The 23,988-nt window shown below is 40.7% G+C and overlaps 1 protein-coding gene across 1 annotated transcript; it reads left to right on the top strand.

Annotated features, from left to right (window-relative positions):
* The first annotated feature begins 524 nt into the window (after positions 1-524).
* On the top strand, positions 525-22,080 carry apln (apelin). Its single transcript, XM_068326100.1, has 3 exons — positions 525-679; positions 14,040-14,212; positions 17,704-22,080. Exons 1-2 carry the CDS (start codon positions 613-615, stop codon positions 14,204-14,206), a joined length of 234 nt encoding a protein of 77 aa, XP_068182201.1. The 5' UTR covers positions 525-612; the 3' UTR covers positions 14,207-14,212; positions 17,704-22,080.
* The last annotated feature ends 1,908 nt before the right edge of the window (positions 22,081-23,988 follow it).

The following is a 23,988-nucleotide window of genomic DNA, read 5'->3' as shown; positions in this document are numbered from 1 at the left end:
CACACCTCTGTGGAGGAGCTCAGATAGAGACGTGCCTTCAGTCTTGGAGTGCTGCTGTCGCACACTGATATACAAATACACATTTAGATAAATACACAGGCAAAGTCAGGCAGCCACCACACACACACACACACACACACACACACACACACACACACACACACACACACACACACACACAAACACACACACTCACACACACACACACACTCACACACACAAATTCCCACAAATTGACACACTCACTTCTCACATACACACACAGGGTGCAAACAGTCTCTCTCTCTCTCTCTCTCTCTCTCTCTCTCTCTCTCTCTCTCTCTCTCTCTCTCTCTCTCTCTCTCTCTCTCTCTCTCTCTCTCTCTCTTCTTGTTCGCTCAGCTGCTCTCCCCCTTCTCTCTCTCTCCCCCTCTCCCTCCCATCCACACACACACACACACACACACACACACACACACATACACACACACACACACACACACACACACACACACACACACACACACACACACACACACACACACACACACACACACACACACACACACACATACACCCACCACTACAGTATATCAGCGAGTGACTAGCAGAGAGCCAGAGGGGAGTGCAGAAATGAATGTGAAGATCCTGACGCTGGTGATTGTGCTCTTGGTGTCTCTGCTGTGTTCTGCCAGTGCTGGTGAGTACAGGAGCGGCCAGCCCTGTCGCTGGCCGTCTCTTTCTGCTTTCTATTTCTCTTTCTGTTTGCCTTGGGCTTGAGCAGGCAGCTATAGTTGATCAGTTACTCAGCATGGTTAGCTTTGTGTGGGCTCTAAAAGGCAGGAATATCAGCACCTGGCTGTATACAGTACTGCACTGCAGTGGTTATACTGTCTGCTATTCCTCTGTCAGAGCTGTTATGGTAAACTTGAAGGTGGTTTTCTAGCTTACCTTCATCATTTTCCTCCCTGACTCACCTTGATTTAAGCTAGTGAGACCTGGAGATGTTGATGTTGATGGACATTCATGTGTGGAGCTATTCCTTTAGATGTGCTACACCTATGGGTGACTGTTGTGGCTGTTATGAAATGTAAGATATGCATGGCACATGTTCTGTGAGGTGGCGTGAACCCGACAAATCAATGGCTTGATGTATTCCATCGTAGCCAAGTGCTGTATGATTATTGCATGACTGTGGTTGTGCAGCGGGGTACGGCTGTACCTATACATGTGTGTGTGAGCCTCCTGTGGTGATGATAATGAGGACTGTAATTGTGGTGCACATTGATGAGGGGAACACAGATCCCAGATGCACGGAATGTCTCGTGAGGGGCTCAGTCTTGATGACTTGTCACAGTAAATTTCCGTAAAGTGCTGCCTGCTGCATCTCTGGAGCCATTGTTGAACTGGATATTAATTCCAGAGTGGATTGAAGTCATCTAATATTGGAACAAAATATTAACTTGGGAAAATATGACAGGGGCAAAGCATATTCCCTCCAATGGGAGCAAACGGACTGCGAGCAATGGGGTTGGGGGGGTTAGTTTGGAGACCGGTGAGCAGCCTGCAGATGTGATGCAGGTAACATTGTGGTGTGAAAAAACAACAGTTAGGCCTGTGTAAATGTCTGGACCATTCTTGGGATTTTCACCTACCAGCTGACACCAGTAACTTAGCCAACACGCCGGCAGAAGCTTTGTTTATAGTTAAAACACGTGGAAGATGCTGCTCAGCCTATAAAATGTAGAGAATATAAGATGCAGATTGTGTTAAGATCATTACAAGGTGTTTTAATAGTAAAAAAAAAAAGAAGATAATAGGGTCTGTGGTTTAAAGATGCTGCGCAGACTTTATGTTTGGAAGATGCTGTCCACTCTGTGTATCGATCCACGGCCACAGCACTCACAGTTCCCATGCTTCCCAGCGCATTCGTTACAGTGACATGCTATTTTAGTCTGAGGTTCTCAGCACATGAGTAAATGGGAAGCAATTATCTAGCATCATTGTCAGTGTCGGTTTTCACACCCTGCAAGTGGCTAAGCATGTTCCACGCCTGAGAGCCCACCGTGCTACACCAGAGACGGGAGAAAAACAAGGCTGCTGTGCCTCAGGCTTTCATGGGAGATTATCCCTCTAAGCATTGTTTAAGTTGCACCGTTTATGCGCCTCTGTGTCGCCCGGCTGCTACTGTAGTGTCAAAATCTTCATTGACAGATAGAAAAAGAAAGGAAGGAGTGAAAGAGAGGAGGGGATGCAAGTGTGTTGCGGCGTTGGTGGGTGTGGGGAGGGATGCTAGCTGGAGTGTGTCTGCGTAGCACAAGCCTCTGCTACAGTATGCGCTGTCGCGGGAAGGTGTCGGAAGAGGCTCTGCATGTAGGCAGTGGGTGTGAAGCCTTTCATCTTGAGACAAACGATTTTCTAGTTCAGTGGGCTCTCTCTCTCTCTCTCTCTCTCTCTCTCTCTCTCTCTCTCTCTCTCTCTCTCTCTCTCTGTCTGTCTGTCTCTCTGTCTGTCTGTCATATCTGTCTGTACATGTGTGTCTGACAAATACAAGAGATACCCTGAAAGTGAGACGGAGGGTGATGTGTGCGTGCACTTGCAGGATGCATTGAATATAGAACTACATCGGACTAATTTACATCAGGGAGTGGAAGTGTGCATGAGTCTTGATTTTATTTATGGGCGCATTTGCATATTAGCAATAACTCGTAATGCAACAAGCAACCCTCCCCATCCACCTAATACTACTTACAATGTTCATTCAGTACACTAAAGGATATACCATGGCTTTTTCGATGTAATATTAGCATCCTTTAGCAGCACTTCAATTACCCATCTTTGAAAGGCACTCTGACTCAAGAGTGGGCTCCAGCTTTAGACATGTGGTATCCATAATTCATTTCCAGGCCGATCACTCTTCCTACTGTGTAACTCTCTAGACTGGTACATAAACAGTTCTTATTCTCAAAACATTGTCATATGTGACACAGCCTGTTAGAAGATATCAAAGCTTCATTTTTTTTTCTTTTCGCTATGGAAACACCTCGCCAATTTTCACCTAGGGACACACAGGATAAAAACAAAAGCACAAAAGCATCTGGCTCAGACACACACATATACCTAGCTCTAAACACACACACACACACACACACACACACACACACACACACACACACACACACACACACACACACACACACACACACACACACAGCCTCACCTGTTCAACTCAGACCCGTGTGTGTGTGTGTGTGTGTGTGTGTGTGTGTGTGTGTGTGTGTGTGTGTGTGTGTGTGTGTGAGAGAGAGAGAGAGAGAGAGAGAGAGAGAGGGAGAGAGAGAGAGAGAGAGGGCCACGAGGCCCAGATCAGTGCCATTATCTGACATAGGAATCGTCTCCTCAGGAAGCGGGGGTGATTTTATGAAAGCTGTCAGCAGAGCTATTATTCCGTATTAAACTTTGATGTATTGTTGGGGCTGGTTGCACTGCAGGCACCATAATACATACACTGTGCTGTCCGCCTTGTTCAACCAAATGTTATGGGTCACAGGACACTCAAAAGAGGAGAGCTCCGACACATTCAGCCACCCATTAAAGCAAATGGAGGCATTAAAAAGCCACTAGCTAAGCCTGATTACTTTGTTAGCAACATCTATAGAACTAAATCAACCAGTAACAGGAAGCTTTAAAATGTAATCTGGGGTTTTCTAATGTAAAAAAGGTGTTTGTAACTGTGGACATGATTATGGTGGCCGGTGAGTGAACAACAGCAGCTAAACTTTTCCAGATGCCATGGCATAACATAGTAACTATAGGCAAACATTTGTGTCAAATGGGTTCAGTGGAAAGGTTATTAAGGGATTACGGAGAATCACAAGGCCTTTCCTTCTTTCCTTTTTTTCTTGTGAGCACCAACTGGCTTTGTGTTGCTCACACACACAACAAAACACACACACACACACACACTCGAACAATGGGTCAAATGAAATACATTTTGTTACTGTACTTCTTGAGTTTTCAGGTATTTTCAGACTTTTTTGATTTTTCTTTCCTATATTTTAACACAGACAAAACGCTCCTCCTCACATTTGCAGAACAGGCTCGTCCCTTGTCAAATAATTTTTGTTTTTGCTTTTCAACATCATGATTTCAACCAATTCCAACCCAGATTGAAGGGATGATAACAAATAGATGGTCCATTGTTGTATCCATCAATGACAACTCAGTCAAGAAACATATGAAAGAAACTCAACCACGAAAACAGATGTGACATTGTGATTTCTGACCTGAGGTTCAGTATGGTTTGCACAAATTGCAAAAAAAAAAAAGATGTCCCTTCAAAGGCTACTTCTTTATGCAGTATTTTGAGTAACTGGACTTCTTGAGTTAAAAATGCTCATACTTTTACAACCTCTGTGGATTTCTTGACTTTCCTCTTCATGCAGGAGACAGTGGCAGCTGCCTACATTATCTCACACACACACACACACACACACACACACACACACACACACACACACACACACACACACACACACACACACACACACACACACACACACACACACGCACACAGCTTCAACACTCTACTGCTCTTGATTTTTTAACCCTAATATTTATGTTCATGAATTAGTTAAAGCAGAAATTTCTCTGCAGTTATTTTATCTACAACTTGTGAATCAAAGCATGTTTCTGTAATTACATATAATTACTATGATAACACATAATTATATATAACCTTTCTCCGTTATAAGATTTAATATACATCGCCCACTCCTTTAATTTGATAATCTGTTACTCGGTTTACCTGTAAATTATGATGACATTTCTTGAAAAGATGTTCTGTGATAACACATTTTATATCACCCAAAGAGAGCTTAAGGAATGGCACTAGATTGTTCTGGAGTGGGTGGAGGTTGAGGAAGAGGTTTAGTGAAAAATCACAACTCATTTGGTAGGGATATAAGGCTAACCTTTGGGCTAACACTCCCTGGAGATTTCAGCTGTTGAAGACTTTGGCATATGTGACTGCTGGGCTGCTGTAATGTAATTCAGAACTCTTTGAATGAATAAATCTACTCACTTAGGCATTCCCTTGAGAGCAAACGCATTGAAGGGGGGAGTAACAGTTGGGCCCAGGGACAGAAAAGTAAATGGGGGGCCAGGAAGAGAGGCTATCTGGGAGCTCAGAGGTTGTGTCAGCTTCCCATGGTGACGGAAAAAACAGCCAAATCTAAAAGCAGGTGATTCGGTCTTTCTTAAGAAAATCCATGTGTGTAATAATGACACTTCGCTGTCATGTAAGTTAATCTGTTCAGTTACATGTGCTACAAGTTAGATGCAAATTAAATTCTGACTCTATTATGATCCTTACATACGCACGTCTGTTCCAGTCCAGATCCCACTTTGAGTTTTTGAATACAACTTTGAGGTTTGGGCAAAGGGGTCGCAAAGGTGTGGAGGGGGGTCCTGTGTTAACCAGACCCTATCCTCAAGCCTGGGGCGCTCCTTACAACTTAATTAGTGCCAGACATTTTTAAAAACCACTCTGTTTTCCACCGGTGTCCAATATTAAAGTGATTTATGACTCTCTTTTTGCACAATAAATGTTAAATTTATAATGGTAGCTCAAGCAGATCAGATTCATGATCAAGATCTGAGTGGACATTTTTATTAACAGGCTGCCAGACCATAGAATAAATATTGTGGTCTTTAGGAATGCAGGTGCTTTAATTACTTTCATGCTCAATTTGTAAGAGCCAAGACTCGGAAAATATGACTTCTACATATCGCTTTAGAGGTGACATTTGTGGTAGTCACTCATACATTATCAGTGAAATTGGTCTGTAAATATATAAAGGAAATTTTGTAAATATAATAAATATTGTTTAGGTTAATGTCACATTATGTGGTTTCAAATAGACAGCCAACTCATGATTTTATTTTAAAGGCTAGAAAACTGGTAATAGTAAGATCTCTACCATCTTCCACAGATGTGGGGCCCTTCTGTGACAACACAGAAATCATTCACAGCTTAAATTATGCATTATTAATTACACTAGCTCTGTCTTTGATCACAAATGTTATTCTTCTTGGGAAAATATTCCTCAGATACAAGTCCACGCTCAAACACAGGCTAATCAAATGATCTGCCGCTGACTAGAAGCATGGACTGTTTCCTGGATCAGGAGGAGGCCCCTCACTGTGTCCCTCTGTCTCAGACACTGTTCACCAGAGGCCACTCTGCTCTCAGGGCCCCTGAACACGAACAGATGTTTGTGAAAATGGAAAAAAAACAACAAAAAAAACTGTATGGATTTCATAAACATGCATTCGCACCACCAAAGCTGTTAAACCTAAGAGCTGATGAAAACCTTGTAAATGTACAGGGTCATTAGAGACTAACATTTTACTGACTTACAGCCCAGAGCAGCTGAATCTGTCGGTAAAAATGCGTCCTGAATTTTATGCCTTTACTAAATATATAGGACAGAAATGATTACTGCATTTCATTGCACAACTTAAGCCAGAGTTGTTTATATACACACTGTTTCACTATAAAATTGACAATAAACAATTTATACATCATTTATGTGCATCGTTGCTCGTTAAATCATTCAAAATAAACTTAAAAATAAAACGACAAATGGAAATTTAAAAGATAAGTATAATTTAATATTTGACATAAATGCCCCTGACACAAATCCCCTGTGTCTTCACATTTTTATTATTAATTTATGTCCATCTGATATTATGTTATATACAAATTATATTTTATCATTTTATCATTATATTTTTCTAGTTTGCCAAACACCTTCTTTTAGCTACTGCTTTCAGAGATGTCAAGTTAATGTGGTTGCTTTTGTCACCATCTCGATTCTGTTTTGTGGTTCTAAATGTTCGTACCATATGTCTGACTGACCACCAGTCTATCCATTTATGCTTTCCTTGTTGGAGCCATTCTTCTGTTTTCTCTATTGAGTTAAATGTTCTAATGCAATGCTAGTTTTCCTTAAATAGTACTGTAGCGTATGAAAAGCTGCAGTCAACCCAGCGCAGTGACGTCTCTCTCTCTTTCTTCCTCTCTTTTCTCCCACATCTCAAATTGGAGAAGGCATTCAGGTTCACAGCATGAGGGCAGTGATGACACAGGAGAGGGAGGGGCTGTGTTTCACATCTGATTAACGTGCCCATGGAAACTGATGGTTGGAGCATCCTTTGCCCTTGACATACAATCTCTAGAGATCAGGGCAACAGTTGGTAGTCTTACCAACCTACAGTACCGGCCATGAGCAAAGATTGGCCAGAAACAAAGCAAGCATGTCTTGAAGCCATTTTGACACCCACAAGAAAAGTTGCAAGTAGAAATCTCCCTTTTTATTTTACATTTTCTTCTCTGCTGCTCGTTTTCACTACGTTCTAACCTGCAGTAACCTTGTAGACACAAATTCATCTCTTTAACTGGAGTGGGATTGTGAATAAACCAAAAGGCAGTCAAGTGGCGAGGAGAGTCAGTGGATTCATTAGTTAGTTCAATGCAGCTGCGGCCCTTTGAACTCACACTACTCTGATCATAGCAGAGTATGAAGTCTCAAACATCATTTCATACACTCTCTAACTCAGGAGCATATATAACACCACATTCTACAGAAACCTGAACCTGCAGAAAACTAGCAGGCAGAACGGGTTGTTTTTAATTTGTTCTGAACCTTCTGTTAGGCTGGGGGCAACTTTCACAGTGGGATGGACAAGAGGTTACGTTTTCAAGGTTGCAGTAATGGGAACAACTTTTCATGCACTTTGGTTTCCTCACAGGAGATTGCGTAGACAAAGCCAGCCTTCATCTCAGCCACAAGCGTAGCATTATCACAGAACAACAATGCTGCATATCAAACACCCCAAGAGGAACACTCAGAGGCCAAGTCCCATGGCTCCCAGAGGAGGTTAAAAACACCACAGACGCCGTGAGATTGTAGATTCATGCCTTGCATGAACTAAGTTCATATAAAAATGTCATTAATTATGTTTTAAATGCCTTTCTTGATGGCTGCAATGGTAACGTCTTCAGAAAGTCAGCAAGTACAGTAATTGCTATCAGTTTCTGCCAAAGCCCAGACTTACTGGGAGGCAATGTGATGAGCATTCCCTCTGACCCTAAATACTGGATGACATTATCTCTTGGAACTGCCTTTTTAATTAGTTAATATTCAATATGTGATGGATGAACGTGTGTGGAGGCTCGCCTGCAGCCAGCAAATCTCCAGTATGATGAATGCACTGGTATTTGTTTAGATGCTAACAAAGGATCGTTTGGCTTGTTTCTGGCACAATCAAGACATTTCATGCTTGGCTAAATAATCCTGATCCCCTAATGTGCTTATGCAGTGGGACGCTTCTCTGCCCATTGCACGTCTGTGTCTGACTGAGTGGGTTAGCATGTCTGTGGTAATGGCATGCTATAGATGGATTCATTAGCTACTTTTAGTGAATGAAGGAAGGATGCACACCATAGAGACAGCAAGCTGACTCCTCCAATGTCATGGTAATAACCATGGATACATTCATTAGGGTATTTATTCTTGCTCTCTCCCACTAGCAAATATTAAGTTATCCACAAGGATGCTTGTACACGCACACACACACAAACACAAATGCGCATAATACAATACGAAATCCTCCCATGTGGACACAATTAATGCTCTTATCTATAATTAACTGCATGACTAGCAAATACTACAATGACAGTCTTGCTGTAGAACAGGACAAGAGAACATGCTTTGACATATGATGTTAGAATCAGATTCAGTAGAAACTGCAGTATGCAAATTTCACAAATGCTTACAGGAACAATTAGGGAGGGCTCAGTGCCAGTGAGCTGAAAGTGGCACTGCACGTTAGCATTCTAGCTGCTGTTTGACAAGTATAATGTTTGTTGTGTTCTTCATTAAGCATTGATAGCATGATAGCAAGTACAATGTAAATGTAAATATAATAATATTTGATTGTAAAGCATGTAAGTTAGGTATTTTGACCTCATAATTGGTATGGATGAGCTCAAAGTAATCATTGGAACATTGGCTGAGACAGGACACAAAGTATTGACCTGTGAAAAAACCTGCGCTCATCATTTATGAGATTTTTGATGCAAAATTGTGAAATAGAATCCCTTTCTGAGCACAAGGGCTTCATTTCTCTCATTTCAATGTTAACCCCTTCCTATTATTCCAGCTGTTTACACATTAAGCAAACTGCAGCGAGCAAGATTATTTATTTAAGTCATGCAGGACAGTAAACAAACAAGTACAAATTAAATGCTATTGAGATGTTCAGCCATCAGAGAGAACTGATCAATGAGATTGTGCAAAATTGATTCATAATCAGCATGACTATGAGCGATGAGCAAACACGAGTCAACACACAGATAAGATTCAAGAGGACAGCAAATCAATCTGCAGCAACACAGAGAAAATTAAACATATCAAGGATTAGATTTTTGGTGGCCATGCTTGAGTGTGTGTGCTTACGTTTGACACAACAGCCCTGCGCTGGCGTATTGCTATAGTTTCATCTCTTATGCCCTAGTGGCAGAAAAACAATTATGCTGTGGCTGCATTTACAAGTGCAGACATTTGTTATGTGGTCATTTTGGCAGGCGGTACACACAAATCAGCTTTACAACTTTCAATAAGCAGCTCTGGTCCATTTGCCACGCTGTCTGTGTTTCTGCATTAACACACAGCGCTGTGATAAACAGTTTCCTCTTGCCAGACATGAGGGCAGTTGATGAACTTGGTATTAAACCAGAGGACAGTCATTCCTCTTCTCTGACTGGATAGACAAGTGCTGGAAGATGCATTTCCCTCCGGACTCCACTGATGGACTGTTGTAGAATCAACAAGAATAAGCTGTCAGTATTCCACCTTCCGCCGGGCCATAACAAGATGGAGAACCTCCCATTTAAAAAAGACAACGAAACCGATATCAACTTAGGAAGCGGTGCTGTAACTGGGCCAGGGAGTTAGGGAGCAGTCAACCAGTCATTACTCATTGGTTTGGAGATGGGCCAGTTTGTGACACTATAAACTATTCCCTCCTCTCTTGACCACTTCCACTTTTCTTCTTGTCATTGAGGCACCAACAGCTGAACTAGGCATTCCTGAAATTCTGACTTTATTAAACTTAAATTAGGAAATTACTGGGCGGTGAAATAAGTACAGAAAAGGACTCTGAAGTCATAAATTGAGATAAAGTTCTTATTATTGCAAGACATATGCTATCCTGGTATTTTGCTGTTTTACCAGCTCAACACAAACACGAACATTTCTCATGAGATAAAATCAAATTCAGTACCACAGAGAGTGAACCAAATTTCAGAGCAATAAGGTAGCTGCATTATCCAATGATAGACTTGCCATGGAAACAATCATAAAGGGCATCTAGATGCAACAGATGCTGCCACATTTAATCTACTGCATGTGAGTTCCAGTACAGATGGATAGCAATGCATAGCCGGCTCTGACATCTGTCACATGGCGATGCTTCCTCTTGCGGACAGAAAGAGTTAATCTATACTTCCAGTCTTATCGCTGGTGGATGGTTTATTTTTAGCAGCTTTCATTACACTTTTCTATCCTGTAGTCAGATTGCATCTGTTGAGATTTGTCAGGAGAGATCTTCTGTGTTCAAACCCCAGTATTGTGCAGTGGTGGACAGGAGACATCTTAATTGTATCATTATGGACTTGGGTTATGACAGCCTGAGCCACCCAGAGAGGAACAGCAGATGAGTTGCATGAGGGAAAATGACTTTACCACCTTGCATTGCAGTTGGAGTATGTGTTTATGAGTAGTGGTTCAATGTAATAACACATGTTTGCAGCACCTATTACACCTACTACACCAGCACCTCCTAACTACACAAGTGCCCAAGGCACTTATGTAGTTACTTCTGTTATAATGGTGACAACTGACATATTAGGATTCTTTAAAAAATGACTTGTTCCATCGTCGAGTGAGAATTCAGTCTGAAACCTCCTCACTTATAGGAAGGAAAAGCCAACAGTATATTTAGGTATGTAGATGTTAGTAAGATGGCAGGATTTTAACAGTTCCCAAGTTTTGTTTTCCATATGTACATGTCTATCCAATATCATATGATCGATATTATTTGATTTTTGATATCAAATATCCAATATCATGTTGGATTTGAACAGTTAGAACAGCTAAACTTCTGGCTTCAGATATCCAGTACAATAAGAAACCAGTCAGTCTTGAGCATATCACCACCCCAGATAGTGAAGAATGCAAAATGATTTTCGGGAGAAGAAACAGAAGCAGGTGTTTCCTCAACTACTACTAGTACTACGACTACTACTATGAGTACTACTACTACTCCAACACTGGACTTATAACAAATGAGCTGAATGCCCTCGGACTGTGTCAATGTCCGTCTTTCATTGTACCGTATATCTGGAACAATAACAAAAGGATAATGTGCAGATTAGAGCTCTTTGGGGTAAAGATCTGCATTAGATGTGGAAATATGCAGCACAGACTTTCCTTCCTGCAAATGAATTAGCCCACTGTTCATGCACAAATGCAGTGTGTAATGTGCTTGCAGAAGAAGATTAGTGTGTAGATGGAACTTGAGAGGGTTGGCATTTAGGGATATATATACAGTACATTGAATACATTCAACAAGATGTCTTGCTCTGTCGTGCATAATTTAAGCATGAAGGATAGCAACCTTTCTCTTTGTTCTCTTTCTCAATGGAAGGCTGTTCCTTTAAAAATATCTTTAATGTGCCAGAGCTGAAGGTCAACAATTAAGACTGCAGAGAGACTTAGCCTTCCTCCTAATGGCGTTTTGAATGTAGCCGTTGAAGATAGTTGCCTTCCATTCAAATATAATTGATCTTGGCTATTAGGGAAGCATTTTCAATCAGATGATGTCCCCGGGTGCAAAACTGTTCATATAACAGGCTTTTGTATCACCACTCCCCCACAAGTTAATAAATGAACTGATGAAAAGCAACTTGAGGACCTAGGGAACCTTGTAAGCTTGTCAACTTTTGCTTTTTCACATTCCGCTATTCCAAACGTCTGCAGTCAGTGTCCTAACTAAAGCCCTCGTAAAGTGAACGAAGGTCATTCCCTTGGGAATTCTTTGAATTGTGCCAGTGTCTCTGAGGAGAAGAGGCTGGAATGTCATGACCCTCTGTGAGTGATGTCAGTCAGTTGTATGTCAGGAAACACCCAATGAGGATTTGTAGGTCTTTGTGAGAAAGGGAGTTTGGCTCTGAAGACATCTAGGAAATACTGAAGGGATCATAGGACTTTCAATCAGAGTTTGAAAGCACAATCTTGATGATGTCATAAACGTTATTACTGGTTGGTCTTGACAAATATTTATCGGTTGATGCTTGTGTTGTACTGACACTAATACAACATCATGTCGGTTTCTAATCAATGCCTTTTTATGCTGTCAAGTTTGTCAATATCATTGGGTTTTGGGTTAAACTTTTTGCCACTGTTTTGGCTTGGAGACGGGGGGTTTCAGGGGAGGGGTGTGCTATTTACATATTAGCAAATGAATGACAAAAAAATCCTGTCTTGTCCACTCCTGTCCTGTCCTGTCCACTCTGAACCTGACAAAGACAGGCTTTCTATGTGGAAGCTTGCTGGATTAAAGTTAACTTGCAATTTACACGGTCTAACAGATGATAGTTGGAAGTAGCTAATGTCAGCTGTCATAGCAAAACTAGCTAATAATTAATAACTAATGATGGCTTGTATAAGTAAAAACACAAGCAGGGAAAAACAGACTTTGTTATCTTTTGGGAGTTTCAGATGAACTATTGAAAATCATCTGTATGCATCCATGTCAAAGACTTGTAGTTTCATAGTTGTAGATGCCTGGCATTGTTTCAGTTTAACGTCACTGGAGATAAGTAGAGTCATGAAGTTTTATGAAATCTCAAATATTAGGAAATAGTCAATATTTCATAATGTCTCTTGAAGTCATTTTTCCTGTAAGAATACAGTGGCGTAAAATACCTCAAATATATGATCGAATTAACATTCTAACCAAACAGCCACTGGATTTTTCATTAAAATTACAATTGAGACAAATTATTCAACATAGAACTGCTTTGGTTGCATCAAATATTTAACAAATTGTATTTAATGATATAATATGATATGATATTATATGATAATATAACAAGCTATTAGGGTATTAAATGATAGCAGCAAACTTGTTCTTTCTTAAGTGAAGAATTATGCTTAAGATCATCCATGTCAATCCTATGCATCACCATTTTTTTCATGCCTTGGTTCTGTAATTTTTTATGTAATAAAACATAAAGTTAATTTTTGAGTAATCCTGCTGACAAACATTCACGCTAACTCAAGATCAAAAGACAACTCGTATTAGTAAGAATCTCCAAGTAGGTCTTTCAGTTGGTTGGAGGTTGAAAGGGCATTGAAACACTTGAGGTGGACCAACCATTTGTAAAAAGGGGGGGGGGGGGCGCTTAAAAGGATCAGGCCACCATTGAAAGATGACTGAAAACATCTGGGATTACTCTCAAACACACTTGTACTCACAATTACCCAAAACATTCACACACATCCTCCAGGAGGCACACATCGCTATTAAACTAATCTAATCTTGGATCAAACACTGTGACGGGATGCACCTCCACAAGGTCTGGTGGTGAGCGGTGTTTGTAATCTTGAGCGAGAGTGACAGAGACATGAGACATGGGGTTTAGGTTTCTGGCTTCAGCCGGGGTTACGTCTATCTGCTGTGTTGATTAACTGTTGTGCTGGGTGGGCTTAATGAGGCCCACACACACTGTCTCTCTCCTACACACACACTCTATACTCGTCCCTTGTTTCCTCATCCATTACCATTGTTATCATGCAGCGCTGATGGCCTTAGCTCATAATCAAATTTTCATACCAGGGATGAGAAGAGGGTGTGAAATACCAATTATCGAAGAGTGTTTTTTTCGAAGGGGGGGTCTAAATGGTCTTTCCTCTATGCCTGTCCTCTAGGTCCCATGGCCTCCACGGAGCATGGCAGAGAAGTGGAAGAGGTGGCTCCGGTGAGAAAAATGGTCCAGCAAAACCCTGTAAGGGGCGGTCAGAGCCACAGACCATCCGGCTGGAAGAGGAGACGCCCACGGCCACGTCTTTCCCACAAGGGGCCCATGCCGTTCTAGAGCAAGGTAAGTTTCTTGCTGTCAGAGGTGAAAAGGCACTCATGAGAATTCATCTGGCAAAGCGTACCACTAAACCTGTAATAAAATAGTCAGCATCACACAGCAAAAGGCTCATACCCTCCGTGGATTCTTTTGGAATACAATGTGCTTATCTTTGCTGCGTTTGCTCATCAGTCTGACTTTCTGTTCAACTTCTCATTAAGTTAGAGCTACGTGTTTCTCAAGAGAATATGAGCAAAAGCACTTTTGGATATATTAATTCATAGCTATTGCTGCTGACGAGTGAGGAAACAATTTCATCAAGGATTTTTTTTTTTACTGAACATGTTTCATTCTGAAATACTTTGTTGGCAGAATCAGTTCAGATGCTGTCAATGATGAATAAGAAACTCAAATACTTAAAGGAACTCTGGAAACTCTGTTAGTAACCACTGCAGCCAGACCAAACTCCAACATGAGGATGTTATTGTTGGCACAGAAAAAGTGCATGCCTTAACAGATTATTTTCTGTTATTGGACCTTTGCCTACCAGCTTGCATGCCTTTTAAGTACGGCAGGAGCTGCCTGTAAGGCTACGTCATGAATTTCCTCATACCGGGGATAGTTGTACTTAAGTAGCAAGTATCTTCCTGTACATCTGATAAAGTCAATAGACCCCCTCCATCTTTGTGTGTGTGTGTGTGTGTGTGTGTGCGTGTGTGTGTGTGTGTGTGTGTGTGTGCGTGTGTGCGTGTGTGCGTGTGTGCGTGTGTGCGTGTGTGTGTGTGTGTGTGCATGTGCGTGTGTGTGGAGTAGGATTTCCTTCTGGCACCAATTTCTGAAAAAAATGATTTAGTTGCTTTCAAAGATTTATGTAAGAACTGCTTCATCCAAAATGTGAGGTAATATTTTACCTTTCAGCTCAGTTAACTAGTCTTTATCTAAACAGAATATTAAAATAGACAGAAAAAACAAAAAAAACAAGTCAAGGTACATTGAGAAAGCAAAACATATTTCAGCAAATTTAAAAACTTGAGAAAATTTATAGCAGCTAAATTATCTCTTCCAATTTGATGATGTTATCACAGAAGTGTAATGAAGTCCCCCCACGAGGAAGTCAGGAACCCACGCATATGTTTCTCCAAGACACCGCGAGACAGGAATACTCAAAAAGACACAATATCCCAGCAGGAGGTGCGGACCATACAACACTGACCTGTAAAGGGCCTCTATAATTTAAAGCCAAAGTGAGAGGAGGCTGCAGCGAGAACGTGTCAAAGCGTTCTTCAACCGTCTGAAGGATAAGGGATCCAAGAAGTGTGGAAATTATTTTCTCTGCAGCCAGACAGTTTTGGAATCTGCAGTGTAATATTAATCATTATTGTTTTGTTTTGGGGTTTCTTTTTTTTTTAATGGGTTAAACTTATTTTGAACTCAGTCCTACATTGTAAACTCTAGAGGGTGAGAACGATAAATGGAGGACCAAGCCAAGGCAGTTAGCGCTTAAAGGACAACATGAGTCCTCTAACTTTCCTCCGTCTGCCAAAAGAATGTGAGAATCCTCTCTGTGAGTTGAGCGGTCAGAGCTTGTGCTCAGTGCCAGAATGCTGGCCACACAATATGGCGAGCTTCAGGAAATTGTGAATCTCTGTAAAAGTGAAGGGCTCAGTGAGTCACTATGGTGTCTCAGCAAACACCTCTTAAACCACGATCACACACTTAAGTTTTCCTTTTTTTTCTTTCACTTCCCACTCAGTCTCCTCTCAATCTGGTTAAGTTCATAGTTCAATGAATTCAAGGGTTTAAAACGTTATTTCAACCTTTCAAACAAGCTTCGCGCAGAATTCACTGCAATTAATTCCCTTCTCTGTGATTTGGCTTGTCCATTCTGGACTGATCCATGGCGCCACAACATCACCTCCGTGTGTCTTCATGATGTTCCACAACAATTACAAGCATGATGTGCGATACAGCAAGCATGAAAACTGACAATGTTTTACTATCTCCCCATCCCCTATAAACAGAGTTGGAACAAACTGACACACCTTTACATGTTCATTGTTTTTAGAAAGAAGATGGGATGGAATAAAGGCAATCAAAATGCTGTCTGATTGCAGCTAGTAACAATGCTACCAATCGTCATTGAGTAAATGATCCAAGGAACTAAAAAGTCTCAACTTCTTGCCTATGAATGGTGTGTTCTAACTGGGAGACTCAAGTCTTCACAAGACACGATGTCTCTAACATCAATCCATCTTGGCTGCCTCAAAAGTCTCTGTTCTTCCTCACATGTCATGCTGTCTTCAGTTTGAGCTGATGATGGGAAAAGCACCTCTGGAAGTTGCTAGAGAAGCTTTTTGTTTGATCAAAGCTAGACTTCAATCGAGACATCCTGCTGAGAACTGGTGAGATGAGTGTGCTGTATGTGAATGTCATTATTGGCCCAAACTAAATCACTGCACTGTAGAGAATCCAAACTGTGATTGATTTTATTGTGCTCATCCACCAACTGTACGGTGATTAGCGACATCGCCCCATTTCAGTGTCAAAAACAGCTCATCCTTTATACCCTGAGACACCTGAGGCAAAGTGATTCAAAGACTTTTCATCATTACACATTCCAGATGTTAGCAACCCTGAGAAGAGAGATGGCGACCTAGGTCATCCACTTAGAGCCTCTCAGTAGACTTGGATCTGAATATGCAATTAAAAGTCTTGGATCTAAGCCTACCAATGACAGACTAAAAGACAACAGGATATTACAGATTTAAAGCCATGGGCAATCTATGAATATCCCCTTGTGGTCCTGAGTGTGAGCTACGTGAATGAGTCTACTGAACGATTTGCCATCCAACAATGGAACAGTGCTACAACTCTTCCTATATTTTTACTCTCTGATGTAACATGCAGGCTGCAGCATTGACATCATTCTGTGAACAGGAAAACATGAGCTACAACAACAAACAGCAATGCAACACAAAAGATGCAGAGATACACCATACAATTCACAAGGAATTGCGTGACCACAGAAATATGCCATCTTGAAACAAATGCAGGCTGTTTTTATTGAATGGACTGGTGTTTCTGCACTATACATCTTGACTGCACTACTCATCTGGAATCTTGGGAAATTATCAGCGAACAGAAGAAGATAAAAGCTGGAGGAAGATAAAAGGTATCCTCATTGTTAAGAAGTGTTCCAGCGCCCTGAGCGCAGTATAATGTTGGGCTTGTGTTGTGCACAGAGATATAGAACTGTTTCACTTCACTCTCACGCACTTTTCTATCAAAAACCAAGGAATCTGGTTGGAACATGTCTGGAGCAACCTTTCGTTGACTGTTTTCTAGTAGTACAAGCGCAAGATAACATCAAAAAGAAATCTCATACAGAAACTCCCTGAGGGTCATCCTTATTGGAACGGAAATTGAAATGTCTGCAAGAATCATTAAACAATTCTTTGGAAACTAATAACACATGCTGATGACACTTGTTTTGTTGTTTTTTTCTTTTCTTACAGGCACTGCTTTGAGCGCCTTCCCCCGGGTTCTGATTTCTATGCTCTTCCTTCACCTTGGGGGGGCTTGCATTGAAGGGCCTACACTTGCCCAAACCTGAAGAGTGATGTCCATAGCACCTGCTGGGTCTCCAAGCAACTCTGTCCACAAAAATCAGGACGAGCCACTCATCCTCAGTTCTAGGAGGAATTGGGGACAGGGAAGGGGGGTTGGGGGGTAATGGAGCCCGTCCTATCAGACTCTGTTTCTCTGTCTTTCTCTTTCTTTCTCTCACTCCCTCACCACTTACCTAACTTTGTCTCCTCCAAAGGTTTTTTTTTTTTTTCTCAAATTTTTTTTCTACCATTTGCTTTATAGAGCCAATCCATAGCAATCTCCTTGACTGTCTGACACATTTTGCATGACATGTGGTGGAGAGGGATCCTGGTCAAAACAATCCGAGTCTCAAAGCATCTGTCACTTCTCCATGGTGTGGTATTCCCATCTCTCAGATCCAAGGTTACTGAAGCCACTGATTTAATTGCTGTGTAGCTACTTAATGACATTGAAAGTGGGAGAGAGGATGCTGATTTTGATTTTGGAAAGCGTCAGTTTCAATATTTGACAACAAATATTAACTTCACTTGTGATACTTTGGATGTGTGCTGCGAAAAAGGAATAGAAAGTTTTGTGTTTAAAATGGTAGAGCAAGGAACTTCATATTAAATAACATTAATCGCTTGATTATCATCATTAATGGTGCTTTGTGTCTCCTAATGAAGTAATATTGGGCTGAAAAGAAAGCACATATTGTAAAAACTATTTAAGTGACAGAATAATTCCTTCATTTGGGAGATTATTATTTTATCCAAAGCTATAGAGGTGTTTCTGAACTCATTGACACATTGTGGGGTTTACTGATGCACTCAAGGTTACTGTAACACGTCTCACCTTGGATGAGTCCTTTGACCCCAAATCCCAATCCCAATCCTGTCCCCAATCCCTTGTCTTCTCACCACGCTGCTGCCCTGCGCAGCTCTACACGACTGTTAACTGGCAGGGGCAGTCTGCTCCACTGACAGGCTGCCTTGCCTTTTAATGAAGTGCCAAATAATAACCTTCTCCACAATGCTGCCAGGAATGAAGACATGAAAGGTTAGGAAAAACACATTACCTCTCGTTTGAAGTCTGAATACGCTGACACGTTATGCATTTTAAATTTCTGCAAACAGAAATCCCATGTGATACAATGTTGGCAACGACGACAGTTAAATTAGACCAAAAAAAATATTTCAAAGTGAATATCAGCTCAGTTAATATACCACCACGATCAGCCTACCACTACTTAAAGTGTTTTAATAATCAGCATAAGGCTGGTTTGACCCTTTGACCGATATCTTTCACTAATGAAATGCTATGCCTTTCCATCATACTGGAATATATTACTTTTTGTTTATTTCTATGTTTAAGTATTTTAATTTCTTTTTTTTCTCAGGGTGCTGTCATAGTGGCATGAACTAGAGGAGTCTATTTTGTGCATTTATTTAACAAACACAAACATTCAGTACATTTTAAACTTATATGAGCATATTTTCATATAGTGTATCTTTACTCTTCCTTTTATGTATTCACCAATATAGCCATTCATCCAGACTCAATCCTTTCTAGTCACATCACATTGGGTACAGTTGCCTTTCTAGTCCGCTCGACCGCAGCACAGGTGGTCGTGGCTTTGATCATTATGCTCATTAAATCCAAGAGTTAATCTTTCTCAGATGGATCTCCCCAAGGCTGGCCAGGGCCACTTAGTCTGAGCTCATTGTTAAATTGGTTTAGACTGAAACCACACCCTTCCCCCTTTCCAATCCTCAAACCCCTGTAGATTCAGCATGGAACCATGTAACATACTAGGACTCTAACCTGTAGAGCAGCCACCTTGCAATTGTTCATTGTGTATTAGGTGTGCGGAGCAGCTTACTAGTTGTTGTTGTTTTGTTTTTTTTTGAAGTGATTTAAATTAAAATCTGAATTAAAGGAAATGAAATTCAATCATCAAACACTTCTATTTCAAGTCAGTTACGACCATGTAAACGACTGGCAGGTTAACCTAGATTCCAACATCATTTCCCTCTCACCATGTCTCATGCAAATATTATAATAAGGGTAGAGGCTTCTACATCCCAGCATGAGGAGCTTTTATTAAGAGAGCATCTAAAAAATCACACTGGCAATCCACCAAGCCAAGATCATCCTGATTAAAAATGCATTAAATCCTAGGGCACTGTGAAAAGTAATAATTTCAGTTCACCCATTATTTTTTCATACCTCCTCAGACAGAGATGTAGATTTCATTAATGTTCTTCTGGAGTGAGACAGCTTCGCTTGAGATGTCTCGTGTGTTACCGGGGAAATGATTTGGAAGATTTGAGCTGATGATGTTAGTTCAAAGCTGCAGAAGAAGTGGGGATGTTGGAAGCAGAATGGGTCATGGCAAGTGGTTTCTAATCATTATTCCCTCATCTCAGACGTCATTGTTACGGAGCCGAGCAACATCTGCATTGGCACTGTTCTTCATGAATGTATCCTCACCATCTGCAGCAGTCACGCTGCCCTTTCAGAGACCAGAGCAAACCAATGTTGATGTAAAGTACTCTTTTTACCTTAGTCTGGTTATCAGCTGAATCCAGAAATTAAAAGCCAAATATCCCACTGATCCAAAGCCTGCGGTCACAACAAGTTCCAACTTATAGACATGGCTTTGATCCAAGACTTCTCTGTATGGGTTTGCAAGGCTGCACTTTTGCAATTCCATAATGCTGCTGGAAAAATACACCCTGACAAAAAGAGTCTCTTAGTATGGAATGGTTTTCCAGTGTATTGTGACAATTTTTTGTCTTATTCTTGTCTAGCTGGTTGTCCAAAGCTTACTTTTTGAATACAGTGTGAAAAGCTGTATCTTTTGTGGATGTAACAAAATAGAAAAATAGTCTGCAGCACAATTTGTCGTGGACACGTGAAAGCTTTCATGCATTCTGTTCTTGTCGATGATAGTCCACAGTCCTGCCCTGCACATCAGGTTAATGGGCCTTGTGGTGTGGAAGGACAAGCACGTCCAGGCTCAAACTGAAATGATAAACCAATACATTATGCTCGGGGAGCAAAACCATTTTCCTTAATGGTCTTTTCCAGCAAGGCTTACACAAGAGAAATGATTCCTATCCTCTCAATGTTTCCTCTCCAGTTCTACTTCTCTGTGACCATCAGAAGGCCTGAGTAATGTTCCTATGCACTTGTTTTACTGGTAGAAAAATGTTTGTTCTGAAAACTTGCTCCTTTGTGTTAACTTCTTTTTGTCCAAATGCATTTGGCTGGGAGTGTGTAAAGAGTGACGGTGAGCAGAGAGACAGATCTGTGTTACTAGTAGAGACAACAATAAGCTTGGAGCCGATTTTAAAATATTCACTAGACCATTTCCCAACATCTTTAGACACAATAACCCAAAGAAAAATGACAGAAAACACAAAAATTTCAAATGGATTTTTATCATTTTATCATTTTTTTTTATAATTCCATTCTCTGCCAGGCAAGATGTCATCATTTTAATTAATTACACTGAACCAAATCATTTCACTCCTTGTGGAAGCGGAAACAGAGTTGGCATGCAACACATTCCATGATTTTACCTTGTGAATCTCAAAGCCCATCAAACTGCAACATGTTGGCCTTTAGAGTGGGTGTCTGCGAGATCAAGTGGCTGATATTCAATCCAATGCATTCACACATTTCCACCGGCTGGGCAATCCAAAGGATAACTAGATTTTTATCTCCCATGGGAAATGACTAAGGTCTGTCATTATCTTGGAGCCTCAAAATGAGACTTCCTGCACCCAGAATAGCACAGGCCCCTCCTGCCTTGATTGCGGCACATTCTCCATCTATGTAACCGCTGTATCCCAAGATCAGCTACATCCAGAATAATCTGAGGGGAAGTGCGGTCTGTAGGTTTACACGCCATTGCAGCAGTGTTACTATGTCTCAAGCAGATATCATTTAAAAGACAATGTATTACTCCTGAAACTTATATTCTGTTTATGGTGTGTGCTCATATTACTCACCAGGCCAAATGTACAGTCCCTGTCTCTGTTTTGATGTTGAACTGGGCAAAAATAAATGACATAAATAAATAAATAAAACAAGTGTATCAGAAATGGTTGAAATACTGTGTACATATTTGAACTTTTGGTTTCTAATTTATAAAAGATAAGCTTTAGCTCTTGGAGTACTTATTTTATTTTTTTTCCTTTCATGCGTAGCTTTGTGTTTTTATTTTCTATTTCTGTAAAGTGTGTAAATATATCTTTATGATAATAAGTAATATTAAAAATCTTATTTTAAGAAAATGTTGTGTCATGCTTTTTTTTACTGACAACTTAGTGGTAACAAAAAGTTATTTTATTGAAGAGTCTGCATGGAAATATGTAGTGTGCTTACAAATGTTAATGTCATTGGAAATGCTAATATGCTAACAACTAAATCTTGATTACGATCAAAACATCAGTTTATCATGTAAGTCATTAAAAACATATAGAATATCAATATTTTCTAATTATTCCTAAAAATAAATACATTTGCCTAATTACCACACTAAAAAGAAAGTCACCAACTACCAGCGGATTAAGGAATCATCCTGACAATCATATGAATTCATAAAAGTAAAGTAGTGAAGACAGTTAGATATTACACTGAATACATTCAAACATTTTCTTGATAGAGAATAAAGTCAGAAAAGGACTGTGGTGTCGTCCTCCAGGGATGTCCTGTGAATTTTCTAGTTGAGATGTCTCAATCTAGACCACCAATCGGAAAGATGTCCTAACTTCTAAAACCACAAATCAATTCATCCTATAGCTCAAGTAGTCATCACCAAAAGTCCACAAACAACCATAAACACGAGAGTTTAAAAGTAAAAGATGAAGTGAAAAATTAATACACGTAGCTGAGTGGAATCAACAAGCCACCTCAGAATTTTTGAGAGCTCCACTATCTGATATTTTTCACATTTTCATAGCATATTTAACTTTTATCATTGCACGCGCACACACACACACACACACACACACACACACACACACACACACACACTTGGTACACACTAGTCAAAAACAGAAACATGTTCAGCAGACTGCTGCTACCTTTAACCTTTCCTTTCAGTTAAATCTTATGTAGTATGCACATATCTTTGCAAAAGATAGATCAACTCCTCATCCATTAAGGAATACCGGTGACAGGTATGAGCTTTCCAGAGCTTATAGTGCATATTAAGCATGCGCTACATTAATGCATTACAGCTGCTGAGCATGCATGGAGACAATGGGTATGTCTAGATGCACTGAGAATCAGCCTTCATATATGTCATATTTACATACAATGGAAGCCCCTGCAGTCCTGAAGTGCTGATCAATCAGAAAAGTATTCAGTAGAGGTTTTGTGGGTTGTGCGTGTGTGCGTGTGTGTGTGTGTGTGTGGATAGCTGTGGGAATAACTCAAAGCTACAACCTCTGATCCTTTGATATTTTGTTTGTGATCAAATATGTGTAGATTCCTGTTTTTACCTTTAGCAGTCATGTATGATGTGCAAATCTAAAATTTATGAACACGATTTACTGAAGTGTGCTAGAAATGTTTAATTTACGAGCATCTTGCATGTCACTCACTTATATTGTTTGTCTAAAGAGAGAGCTTCAGTTACACAGTGTGTTGAAATATACTGGGCATAGCATGGGAGCCACTATTCCTATACCAAACCCCCACTGGGACCACTCAGGGAAGTGTCTGGTTAACGCAAAGAGCTGACATGTCATGATAGACAAGAAGTGCACCCCTGAGCCCCGGCAGCCCCCCAAAAGACGCCCAAGGTTATATCATCAAGCCTGGGTCAGCTGTATAATTGGGCTTGGGGTCATCGGGAGGATATGGAGCGTGACAATGAGGCTATAGAGTTACAGTTTGTGGCCGGGCACCAAGGGCCGCTGTGAAGCCAGACGGCTCTGTAAAAAAAGTTCAAGGTCCATCTGTGAGAATGGACCCAGTCCTGTTCAGTGTCACTGCTGGAATGTGTGTCACTGCCTGCCGGCCACCAGTACACTACTGGAGAAGTAGGGTTTCACTGAGGAGACTTCGGGTTTGTAAAAGAAATCCGAACGATGAGTGAGGAACTGCAGAGAACGAGTGATAGACATAAACTCCTGTGACAACATTTCTTCAGGTTTGAGTGAGATGAAAAGCAGAAGGCTTTATAAATAGCTAAA

This window comes from Antennarius striatus, chromosome 10 (genome assembly GCF_040054535.1).
Source record: "Antennarius striatus isolate MH-2024 chromosome 10, ASM4005453v1, whole genome shotgun sequence".
Classification (NCBI taxonomy): Eukaryota; Metazoa; Chordata; class Actinopteri; order Lophiiformes; family Antennariidae; genus Antennarius; species Antennarius striatus.
This window is presented reverse-complemented; position numbering and strand designations above follow the sequence as displayed.

What these genes read in the sequence shown, in the direction of transcription:
- apln (XM_068326100.1), top strand. Translation starts at nt 613, where the DNA reads ATGAATGTGAAGATCCTGACGCTGGTGATTGTGCTCTTGGTGTCTCTG. An exon ending in GCTGTGTTCTGCCAGTGCTG is followed by an intron (nt 680 to 14,039) that starts GTGAGTACAGGA and finishes CCTGTCCTCTAG; the next exon opens with GTCCCATGGCCTCCACGGAG.